The sequence below is a fragment of the Muntiacus reevesi genome, chromosome 22 (assembly GCF_963930625.1).
Source record: "Muntiacus reevesi chromosome 22, mMunRee1.1, whole genome shotgun sequence".
Lineage (NCBI taxonomy): Eukaryota > Metazoa > Chordata > Mammalia > Artiodactyla > Cervidae > Muntiacus > Muntiacus reevesi.
The window spans coordinates 2001557-2014392 of record NC_089270.1 but is presented as its reverse complement, the minus strand read 5'-3'; the positions used below and the strand labels follow the sequence as shown (position 1 = coordinate 2014392).

At 49.7% G+C, this 12836-nt stretch overlaps 1 protein-coding gene across 2 annotated transcripts in view; it reads right to left on the bottom strand.

Moving 5' to 3' along the window:
* Window positions 1-12836, bottom strand: part of HTT (huntingtin) — a 118564-nt gene that overhangs the window by 20800 nt on the left and 84928 nt on the right. For both annotated transcript variants that reach the window (XM_065914524.1, XM_065914526.1), the window contains 4 exons: window positions 9342-9546; window positions 2681-2822; window positions 762-941; window positions 131-307 (listed from right to left, as the gene is read on the bottom strand). In XM_065914524.1, coding sequence (XP_065770596.1) covers window positions 131-307; window positions 762-941; window positions 2681-2822; window positions 9342-9546 — 704 coding nt within the window. The remainder of the gene's footprint in view (window positions 1-130; window positions 308-761; window positions 942-2680; window positions 2823-9341; window positions 9547-12836) is intronic.

The following is a 12836-nucleotide window of genomic DNA, read 5'->3' as shown; positions in this document are numbered from 1 at the left end:
GCCGACGCAGCCGCGCTGCCGGCGTCCCTGGGCCGTGGAGACGCTGCCTGTGGCGGGGAACCAGCCCACCGTTCCACCTGCCCGGCCGAGTGTCCGGCAAAAGTCAACCCTCAGTGTTATTTCCTAGTACCTGTAAATTCGCAGCCAAAAGCATTTCCACCCGGCGACAAGCAAGGGTGTCGACCATGCGAGCCAGCACACGGAACGGCGTGCACAGAAGCTTGTCCGCGTACAGCGTCAGCACGGCGCCCGACTGGCTCAGGTGGATCCCTTCCAGGCACTGCAGAGTTCTCTTCAGCATGGTGGGCTGCGGAGCGAGAGGAGGAGAGAGACGAGGGCGGCGGGTTTGCCCAGTGCAAAAAATGGGTTAGGAATAAAACTAATAGGGGCTTCCCCGGTAGCTCAGTGGTAAAGAATCCATCTGTCAACGCAGGAGACACGGGTTCAATCCCTGATGCAGGAGGAGCAACACAGCCCGTGCACCGAAACTTTGGGGCCTCTGCTCTAGTCCAGGAGCCACGACTACTGCAGCCCGCACACCCCAGCCCACCTCCCACAGCACGAGAAGCCGCCGCAAGACGTCCGCGTGCCACAACCAAGGGTCGCCCCACTCCCCACAGCTCGAAAAAAGCCCACACAGCAACCAACACCCAGCACAGCCAAAAATAATTACACAACAATTTTGAGAAAGTGTTAAAAACGCCAGTGCTCCATTCTTCAGGCAGAGAAAACTGCCACCGGCCGGCACCTGGGAGACTTACAGTTGAAAGATTTTCACAGCGAGACTGAATTGCCTGGATGAAAAGGCCACTGGCGGCGGAATTCCGATGGATGGCGCTGATGAAGTCCTGCACAGGAGGCTCGTGGGAGAGGTTGATCAGGTCTTGAATGTGGTTCACGATGAGCCACGTTAAGTGCTCTGAATCATGCAGGTTCTGGCACTGAGGACAAAGCCAGCAATGAGAGGCCACCATCTAGCGGACACGGCGGCAGCACACGGCGACGCCACAGAAAAGGCCAGGAGGGGCGGGAAGGAGCGAACCGGTCCCAAACTACAGCCCTCACTGAAAACACCTAGCGTCTGAACAGCGATACTGAGGTCGAAACACACTTCACGGAGCCTGACCCCCACCCCCAGCAACCAAACACCGTGGCCGTGACATCCATCAGGCCCCAGGGACGTGCACCCCCGCAGCACGGCCCCCAGGACTGAGGAGTGTGGGGTGTGGGCCCCCGGGGCAGTGATGGCCATGTGACACTCCAGGGAAGGTGGCATCCAGCCAGGGTGCGCCCTGCATCTTCCAGGCCTCGGTCCGGCCTCCTGATGGGAACGCTCCAATTACACCTGCTCCAGCTTTGTGACAAGTCAGTGGAAAAAAGGAATTCCCTGTTCATTGTCACAGTTTTTTGATAGAATTTCTGAATCTACAATATGAATGAGTCCACATATCCAATGGACCTTAAGGGAAGATTTTTCATGTAAGATTTATAAGGAGATAAAAAATACACATTTTAAAATATGTATGTTGCCTTTTCATTATAATTCCTGATCCCAGGCAGAAATTGTAAAAGATAAATTTCCTGTCATCACGTTAATGATTAATACTTTTCATGTGGGATAATTTGATAGTATTGACTTATATTTTTCTTACTTTTCTGTGAAAACAGCATTATATAATTATACCAAATTATTTTAAAAAGTAGAACAAGATAGAAAACAAGAACAAGGCAGAAAAACAACTTCAACAACAAGAAAGTAAAGTGTAAGTATTAATAAACTGCGATCTCGGCAGAAAAGAGCTCTGCTGGGTGTGGGCGGAGGGGAGCACCCCATGCCTGCTCAGGAGGCGGGTGCCGTTCTCCATCCACCTGGAGAAAGTATCAAACCTCAACGAGGTGGAACATCAGGTTCTCTCTGAGTAACAACCATCAAGGTTTAATTTTCTTCTGTTTGCTTATTTGGTTTTTGCAAATTTACTGTGTTAAACAAGAGATGATTGTAGTTTTATGGTCAAAAATACTACAAGAGTCATATTTTAAAAGAATGCCATTCCAACAGGAATCAATTTGAAACGCGGCAATTAACTTCTGAAAACCTTTTCCACAGACTAAAATAATTTTTAATCAGAACCCCACTCAATCAAATTTGTAGTTTCTTTCCATCATCACTGTTACTGGAGACAACAAAGGTGACAGCGCGGCAAGTGCCCTGAGCAAGCGATGCTGCTGCTGCTAAGCTGCTCGTGTCCGACTCTGTGCGACCCCATGGACGGCAGCCCACCAGGCTCCTCCATCCCTGGGATTCTCCAGGCAACAACACCGGAGTGGGTTGCCATTTCCTTCTCCAACGCATGCATGCATGCTAGGTCACTTCAGTCGTGTCCGACTCTCTGCAACCCCATGGACAGCAGCCCACCAGGCTCCTCAGTCCTCGGGGTTCTCTAGGCAACAGTATTGGAGTGGGTTGTCAATTCCTTTTCCAAGTGATAGCTGACCCAGCCTTTTACAGACAAACTTAAACTCCTGGGACCAGACTCCGAGTCTGATTTCTAGTTCTAGTTAGGAGGGGATTCAAATTTAGCTTTTCACTGGCGGGACGCTGGAACGGCGGAAGTCAGTCTGTAGCGGCGTCACCCGCACGAACCCTGGACCCCGCCACTACCAGCATTTGCACACTTACGACATAGTCACAGAAGAGAATGAGGGCGCCTCTTCGCACGATTTCTCTATTGCACATCCCCAGCTTGGAAGCCACGTCGGGATCCTCGTCCTCTCCAGACATCTCTGGACTCAGCGACTTCGTGCTGGACAAGCTGCGTCGTCTAGAAGGAGCAACAGAAGCTCTGACAGTGTTTCTGAGGTGGCAGCAGGCTTCTTTTCAAAACAATTAGAACGACTATTGCTCCGTCCCAGTTGTAAAGCAGTCAATTTACTTTAAAAATGGCCACACCAGAATGATGTGTGTAAGACCCACTCTTAGTGATCTACTCCTGAGCTATGGGATAAAGCACACGTGGAAAACTAAAGAAAAGAGAAGACTTAACAGGCAGAAAACTAAACTGCTCGACTGAAAGGCCAAGTCCACCCTGAAGCTGCACGCTCGGTCGGTGCTCCTATCTCATCCGCGGCATCTGATCGCACAGCTATCGCTTCTGGAACACCCTGAAAGGTGCCAGGAGCCAGAAGAAAACCTCCCCACGTCCATGTTTCACTCTTCAGTGGCCAGCCCTGAACATGCCCACAGTGTCTGTGTTATCATGGACACCCCAATTAAAAGCATTTCTGCAAAATTAACCCTTCACCAGTGAAGGTCACTTCAGTTCACGTTTACTTCTCACCTTGTCTTTTTTTTTTTTTTTCCTGAGGACATGGGAATTATGAACTCTGAGATTCTCAATTCTGGCCACCACTTTTAAAACACAGCAGTTGCCATGCTCGCAAACTGACTCGAGGGTCAGTAAGGCAAGCCCCTCGCCTCATCAGCCAAGGCTTAGCAGAGACGGAGACGACATCAGGACTAGGATATTCTGAAATGTGTCAGTTTTTTCTACTAACATCTCAGCATTTGGACGAGAACTGGCATAAAAAATTCTACAGGTTAAAAAAAACTTTAATTACCATTTCTGTTTTTCAACGAGAGAATGGGTAAGCGGACGTGCACACAACGCGATACGATGCAGCAATCACAAGAAGCCAGTTCTGACGTATCACGTGCAACACAGTGAAAGAACCTCAAACACACTGAGCTAAGTGACAGGAGCCAGACTCAGGAGGGTGCAGACGCGGGCTTCCGTCCACAGGGCGTTCTGCAAGAGGCTACACATGGAGACAGAACGCGGGGCGACGGTTCCCGAGGGAGCGCGGCGGGGTGACGGCACCCGGAACGGGAGCGCCTGTCTTGACGGTGCTGTTCCGAACCTTGCCTGTGGTGGGCGAGCTGACCTCACTGGGCACAGAGGAGTGCATTCACTGCACCGCAAACTACACGCCAACAGAAACTCTTCCTTTCTCGGTCAGCCCTCCTGCCAGCCCCAACAGGACCTGCATTCAAGCTGTGATTCTGTGTTCCGCCATAGTATAGCCGTAAGGGAAAGAGCCTCTGAAGATGGACGAGAGAATGTGCAATTCAAAAATATTAGCGGTGGACACAAAGAAGGTCCAATGTCAACCCAAATTTGGTCCCAGTTTGTAGGAGGGCAAGGCCCCAAGACAGACGCTGCCAGCTATTGAGAGCAAACGATCTTCTCAAATAAAAGATGGCTGCATATGCAGGACCTTAACCGTCCACGTGACAGTGGAAAGCAAAGGATAAGCCCGTGATGATGCAGTCCCCCAAATAAGGAGCAGAGCAGAGCAGACCCCACTGTGGCAGCCATGGGTACTTCCAGGACACGTGGCCTGGGAGCCCAGGCTCATCTGAGAGCCGGCATGTCCTGGGCTGGGTACAGAACCTCGATAACAGTTTGATGAAGCAGTTCTATATCTTCAGAGTATACAGATTAAAAAAAAAAATGACTTTTACTACTCTGTATCCCAAATTCTAGTAATTTCACTTTTGGAAATGGACACGTGTCATAACAAACAGACAAGGACAGCAAAGAGAGGAAAATTACAGCGCAACATCCTTGATGAAGACAGAGGCAAACACCTCAACAAGACACCAGCAAAGCGAATGCAACGGTACATTAAAAACATCACGTCTCATGATCAGTGTCATTTATTCTACAGATACCAAGGATGGTTCAACATCTGTAAATCAACCAATGAAATACATCATGCTAACAAAATGAAGAATAAAAAATATATGATCATCTCAACGGATGCAGAAGAACCATTTAAGAAAGTTCAACATTTATTTATGATTAAAAAAAAAAAAACTCTCAGTAAAATGGGTACAGAGAGAACATATGTCAACATAATAAAGGCCGTATATGGCAAGCCTACAGATAACATTATACTCAGTGGTGAACAGCTGAAAGCTCTTCCTCTAAGATCAGGAATAAGACAAGAGTGCCCGTTTTCACAAGTTTAATTCAACACAGTGTTTGACGTCCTAACCATAACAGAAGGTAAGAAAAATAAATAAATAAATAAAAGGCATTCAAGTCAGAAAGAAGTATAACTTTCACTGGTTGCAAGTGAGATGATACTATACATAGAAAACCCTAAGGAGTCCACTGAAAACCTGTTAGAAGTAATGAGTTCAGTAAAACTTCAGCATACAAAATCAATACAGCAAGCCCCCTATGTACGAGAGAGTTCTGTTCTAAGGTGCACTCCCAAGTCCAACAAAGTTGGCCTAAGTACTCAACTAACACCATCAGCCCACTGTAATATGATAGGTTTATAAATACCTTTCACACAAATAACACATTGAAATACATACAAAAAATGAAGAAATCTTAACAGTATAGTACCTTGAAAAGTACAGTACAACAGTGGACACACAGGGGTTGGCCCTGAGTGAACAGACAAGCAAAGTTACTGACTGGAGAGGGGGAGGCGGCGGGAAATGGCAGAGCAGAAGGATCGTCAGCAAGAGGAGGTGGAGCGGGAGATGAGTTTCACCCACGCCTGATACTGAGGGCACAGGCTCCCGTTCCTTGCTGGATTCAGCTATATCTACTCCTTTAAAAAAACGATCCAGTGATGTCTGGGTCGTAGCTTTCCCCTCTCATCACAGACGCTATCCTGGTCTTGAAATAAAGATCCTACACTACTAGGCCCCACACAGTACTGTGAAGCACACAGAAACACAACCGTTTGTAGATGATGCATGCGTGTGACAATGTACGCCAGACACGCAACCCTGACAAGACTGAACACGTGAACGCACGTCTGCGTCTTTGAAAGCTCACAACTTGAAGGCTCGTATGTAGGGGACTTACTGTATGCAGAAATCTGTGGCACTTTTATACACTAATAACAAACTATTACAAAGAGAAATTAATGAAATCCCATTAACAACTTCATCAAAAATAATAAAACAGGAATAAATTTAACCAAGGAGGTGAAACTTTGAGACACTGATGAAAGAAACTGAAAGTGGAAAGATATTCCTTGCTCATGGATTAGAAGAATTAATACTGTTAAAGGACTTCCCAGGTGGCTCAGAGGTAAAGAACCCACCTGCAAGGTAGGAGACGCAGGTTCAATCCCTAAGTCAGAAATATCCCCTGGAAAAGGAAATGGCCACCCACTCCAGTATTCCTGCCTGGGAAATCCCATGGACAGAGGAGCCTGGTGGGTTACAGTCTATGGGGATCCCACAGAGTCAGACACAACTGAATGACTAAACAACAATATTGTTAAAATGCCCATAACACACAAAGCAATCTATAAAATAACTGCAATCCCTATCCAAATTCCAGTAGCATTTTTCACAGAACTTAAACCAAAAATTCTAAAATTCACACAGAACCTATAAAAGACTCTGAAGAGCCAACGCAAGCTTGAGAAATAAGAACAAAACTGGAGGTATCATGCTCCCTGATTTCAAACTACACCACAAACCTACAGTAATCAAAACAATACGGCACTGACCTAAACCCAGACACACAGACCAATGAAAGAGCAGACAGGGTCCAGAAATGAACACACACTAAGACGACAGTTTAAGCTATAACAGGTGAAATAAACAAGGGGGGGACCACATATGCACACATGTGTATTCACTTGTGACTGTCGGCAAGTTACGTAACTTCTCTGGGAAAAGCAGCTTTCTTGTCTGTAATATATGCACATTACTAGAGTTTTAATAACTTATTATAACAGGAAGCCCATAGAACAATACCTGGCTGACACTTGGTGCTATATAAGTGCTTGTGATCTATACGTAAAAGGGTTTTACCAACATATTATTATTGCTTCTATTATCAGGGTAATTAAATCACTAATTCAGGTTAGTGCTGGGAATACAATAAGGGCCCTTGTGGGGATTATATTCTAAGGGGGAGCGAGAGAGAGAGATGGAAACCAAATTGCCACTCAAATAAGTATCAAATGACAGTCTCAACACAGGCCACAAAACAGAGGCAAAGGCTGGAGTGAGAGCAGACAGTGTGAGCCTTCAGCAATCAGAGAGAAACCAGGAAGCTCTCCCGAGGAAGCAGTGACTGAGCTAAGAACCAAGGACGGACTAGCTTCCTGTGTCTGCTAACACATGGAGAGAAACCGGGAAAACCTAAGTTCGACTGTAAGAATCTTGCAAAAACTAAATCAGCATCGCAAAGCTGAGGTCTGTACCTCAAAGCCCACCCACTCTCGCCAACTCTAGGTAATGCTGTTTCATAAGGGGTGGCCCACGACCTTCGACCTCTCACCCGGAAACTCTCGTGTCCCCGTTTCCTGTCACTCTACTTCCCTCTAGAGCAGACCTCCTCCCCACCACTGTTTGGAGCTGCTCTCTAAAGGCCCTGGCCCATCTTTTTTCCTTCACTTCTATTCTGAAAACTTTCAAGCCAACAGAAAAACTGAAAGAATAATTCAATTAACAGTCACATACTCTTCACCTAGATTCAACTACTAGTAAGTCAGCACTCTTGTGCTCAGGCACACGCACACACACACATGTACACTCCACACACATGCAGTGCTGGGGCCTGCACCATTCAAGAGTCATCTGCAGGTCAAGAGACCGCGCCCCTCAATGCCTCGGCAGGTCTAAGAACCACTCAAAACCAAGAGCAGCAGCAGGTCACGCAGAGCTCACATCCGGATGCACTCTGCCGTCCCAATACCATCCTTTCTCGTCCCCCAGATCCAGAACGCAACTGAGGATCACAGAATTGCACTTGTCTGTCACGCATCCTTATGTCTTTTCACCCAAACACTCAGTTCCACACAGCCCACGACAGTGTCCAACACTGCTGGAGAGCCCACACGAGCCTCCTGAGGAAGGCTGTCCATGTCATCAGGCCGGGGTCAGCCCTCCCATCACCTCTGGAAGCCGCTCTGGGTCCGCCTCTGCCCTCACCACGCCCCACAGGTCAAGAGGAGGCAGAGGACGAGGTAGAGAGTGGGGGGGCTGAGAAGCTCTGCAGAGGGGCAGACGGGTCCGTTAGGGTGGTGGGTGCCGTTTCACTTCCGTCCACCCGCCCAGCACCCGCGGGTACTCACAGCTAGTTCAGGGCCCGCCCCACCTAGGTCTGCCTCGTATGACGGGGAGGACGTGGTGAGACTCCCCAGATTCGTTCTGGGCAGGTGGCAAGAACACAAGAGGCCAGCACCCCGATTCCTGAGTACCTGGCCGTCAGGTCCAACAGTGGGCCTGGTCCTTGGAACAAGCCCTCGTTGCTCTGAGGGACAATCTTCAGAAGGACATACAGCCTCGGTACAGAGCAGGCCCCTCAGACCAGACACCGGTCACCCCAGGAGCTGGGCAGAAATGCGGCGTCCCAGGCCCCGCTCTTGGGGTGAATCGAATCTGATCTGAACGAGCCCGCCCCGGCGATTTACACGCAGTGAAGCAGCTCTCAAGGAAGAGACTCTGACTCTCTGTTCCTGACTCTGATGGCATGAAGCCACCGTGGCGGGCTTAAACTGTCCTCTAAGCAGGTCAGACACGCACTGCTCTGCTCCCCCAGCTCGCCGTGAGCACGCGGAGGCCGGAAACACTGACTCCTCCTCCGCACACCCCGCGGTTCACAGCACAGGGCTTGTCTCACACACCGAGCGGAGAGGGGCTGACCTCGGCCCTGCAGCCCCGTTTCCAGAGCTTTCTCTCCTGGGGGGGGGGGGGGGGTGTTCCAGAGTCTTCCAGAAACACCACCCTGGGGACTCAGTTTTGGGTGGGGGTGGGGAGGGGTGGTGATCAAAGCTTTTATCTCCACATATGCACTTATGGCTGGGCAAGAGGGGCCTAAAATCAGAGACTCAGACCTGAAAACTTTTTACAAAAAAAGGGCCACCCATAATCACATACTTCGTAAGTCTTTCTGAATGACAAAAAATAAGGTAGTTTTGAAACGCTGCTAAATAATGACTGCATTATCTAAGAATAACCAGAACCACATTTAACTTATAACAAAGTTAGGACGTTGCAACATGTCTGGCTCTGGAACCAATTTAAGAACAAGAACCCAGCAGGAGGGACACAGCATGACGAGAATGGCCCATAAGATGGAACAGTGTCAAAAGCCTGTGGAGGAAATCACATGTGAAAAGCAGCGGCTGCTTTGAATGCCTGCAGTCAAACCACATTTCCCTGCAATGGTGTCCAGGAAAGAAAGAGGAATGGGCAGCAGAACCTTTCAACGCCTCAGGAAGACCAGGCCGAGCTCCGGCTGCTGCAAGCCATGCACAGGAGCCGGGCGGGCCTGCCGGGGAGAGAGCGCACGTACTTGGGGGTCTGCTGCACCTCCGCCCACCAGCGGTAGTCGGTGTGGCTGACGAGCAGCAGGATCTGACACCAGAGGAGCACCAGGGCCGGGTGCGTGGGGATCATGGAGCGCACCCACGCGTTCAGGCTCTCCAGGCTGTAGAAGCCGCCGTCCGCGCCGTCCGTCAGGAGCCTCGAGGCAGCTGCGGTGATCCTCCGGAACGTCCCTGGAAACAACCCGGAATAGAGCGGATTACGGGGACACGTCTGCGCTGCTCGTCGCAGCCCAACGCTTCACAGTCACGTGAAGCTTTTACACCAGAGGGGTACACGCAGGGCTCCTTCCTACATTCACACGTTCAGGGCACCTGGCACTCAGGAAACTCCAGCCTGACAACTCACTTCCTTAACCGAGCGGCCACAGAAGCAGGCACCCCACCGTCCCCTCCTCCCCAGAGAGACCAGGCTCTCCAGAGGCTCTGAGCAGGAAGCCTCGCTGGTGCCAACAGTGGATGCAGCCCCACAAGAGAGCAGCAGCCCCTACACAGCCTGCAGTCAGGTCAGTGCAGCCAGGACAGCCCGAGTCACAGCCCTGCAGGCGGGCAGGGCACGGCTGTCTGCAGGCTTCGGCAAGCTGAGGGCCAGGTGGCCCCCACGCCCACCATGGCACGCCCACCAGGTGGCCAGGCAGGCAGGCACCCACGCTCAGCCCTGCACGTCAGCAGCAGACCCAAGAAGGCTCTGCTCCAGCTTCCCCACAGCGTCCTCCTTAGGGCCCGGAAGATCTCCCCCAGGGGAGAGTAGATTCACGCTTTCTGCTAGCCCACCTCTGGATGGACATGAAGCCAGCTCCACACGCCATCTCCCTGCCCCGTCCCAGACGCACCCACCCAAGGGACGTGAGGACACGACTTTCTCCACAAAGCAGAAACGCTATTTTGGCACACACATACAGGGGAACACAGGGCCTTCTGGAAACACCGAGAAGCGAGCTCTGCTTCAGGAAGGCAGCGAGGGGGCCAGGAATGCTGCCCGCAGCTGGGCAGGCATCTGGAGGGCGGTGGGAAAGGGCAGGCAACGGGGCGACTGGACGACTCGGCGAGCAGCAGGGAGCCTCATGGTGGCCACAGGCCAGACCCAGCCCTGCCCGCGGCACAGCGATGCACACTGTCAGCCCGCTGCCGCCCCCCCGTCCCGCTTCCATCTGGGGAGCGGGTTTCCTAGCGTTTGTAAAGTGGAGACCAGGTGCTTTCTTGTCTGTTTGCGCCAGATGGAATCCGACACAGGCCAATGACTGTGGGGTTCACACCCCTCCTCCAACACGAGGGGCAACAGAGTGAGAACACAAGGCCATCACTCAGACCGGTTCCTATTTTAAGAAATAACACCTGAAATGGGCAAATTCAAAGGTTTCAATTTTCAGTGCAGGGGTGAAATTATCATCATTGTTTAACCAACGCAAAAACAAAAATTACCAACTTTAGATGCTAAAGACACCTTATTTATATAAAAGTACAAGATGTAATTTTATCTCAAAACCAACCAACACAGTAATTCTGCCCCCTAGTGTGCTTAAAAGGAATGGTGTCAACATACACAAGGAGCTAGAAGCAAGGCGTGTACACACCCATCACCTCTTATCTACAAACACTGACAGTGCACGGGGATCAAAACCACCCCCAAGGAAAGAAAACGCAAGAAGGCAAAATGGCTGTCTGAGAAGGCCTTACAAATGGCTGAGAAAAGAAGAGAAGCAAACAGCAAAGGAGAAAAGGAAAGATATACCCATCTGAATGCAGAGTTCCAAAGAATAGCAAGGAGAGCTAAGAAAGCCTTCCTCAGTGATCAGTGCAAAGAAATAGAGGAAAACAATAGAATGGGAAAGACTAGATCTCTTCAAGAAAATTAGAGATACCAAGGGAACATTTCATGCAAAGATGGGCACAATAAAGGACAGAATCGATATGAACCTAATGAAAACAAAAGATACTAAGAAAAAAAAAAGATACTAAGAAGAGGTGGCAAGAATACACAAAAAAACTGTAAGAAAAAGATCCTGACGACCCAAATAACCACGACGGTGTGATCACTCGCCTAGAGCCAGACATCCTGGAATGCAAGGTCAAGTGGGCCTTAGGAAGCATCACCACAAAGCTAGTGGAGGGGATGGAATTCCAGCGAGCTATTTCACGTCGTAAATGATGATGCAGAGTACATCATGCGAAACGCTGGGCTGGAGAAAGCACAAGCCAGGATCAAGACTGCCTGGAGAAATATCAATTACCTCAGATACGCAGATGACACCACCCTAATGGCAGAAAGTGAAGAGGAACTAAAGAGCATCTTGATGAAGCTGAAAGAGGAGAGTGAAAGAGCTCGCTTAAAACTCAGCATTCAAAAATCTAAGATCATGGCATCCAGTCCCATCACTTCATGGCAAATAGATGGGGAAAAAATGGAAAAAGAGACTCTATTTTCTTGGGTTCCAAAATCACTGCAGATGGTGACTGCAGCCATGAATTAAAAGACATTTGCCCCTTGGAAGAAAAGCTATGACAAACCTAGACAGCATATTAAAAAGCAGAGACATTACTTTGCTGACAAAGACCTGTCTAGTCAAAGTTATTGTTTCTCCAATAGTCATGTATGGATGTGAGAGCTGGACCACAAAGAAGGCAGAGTGCCAGAGAGTTGATGCTTTTGAACTGGGTTGTTGGAGAAGACTCTTGAGAGTCCCTTGGACAGCAAGGAGATCCAATCAGTTCATTAGAAGGACTGATACTGAAGTTGAAGCTCCAATATTTTGGCTACCTGATGTGAAGAACTGACTCATTGGAAAAGACCCTGATGCCAGGAAAGATTGAAGGCAGGAGGAGAAGGGGATGACAGAGGATGAGATGATTGGATGGCATCACCGACTCGATGGACTTGTTTGAACAAGCTCCGGTAGATGGTGATGGACAGGGAGGCTGGGCGTGCTGCGGTCCATGGGGTCACAAAGTCGGACGTGACTGAGCGACTGAATAAGGAATAATAAGGACCAACTGAACAATCTCCAAAGACATGAGCTGCAAAACCCAGGTACCCCGATGCCCGGCCGGGGCTCCTGAGCAGGGCACAGCCGCTCACACTCCAGTCCACATGTGGCTGTTCAAATTTAACCGAAATTAGATCAAATAAAAGCACTTCAGCCACAGCAGTCACACTTCCAGAGCCCACGGGCCATGTGCAACCAGAAGTGGCTGGGTTTGTGCAGACACAGACACCTGCACACCGCAGGGAGCTGGGCTGGACGGCACTGCGGCGGACTATAAAAATATAATTCCTGGTTTCTGAGAAAAGGAAGAAGGTTAGAACAACAGGGGAGTGAACACCCTGACTGGCACAGAAAGCCCTGGGTGTGGCGAAGGCTGCAGAATGCACCGCTCTTACCAAAGAAAGTGGAGAGCAGCCCCTGACGTGAACTGGGGTCAGCTCCACACCAAACGATGGCCAAGTACGAAAGTGACCAACATGC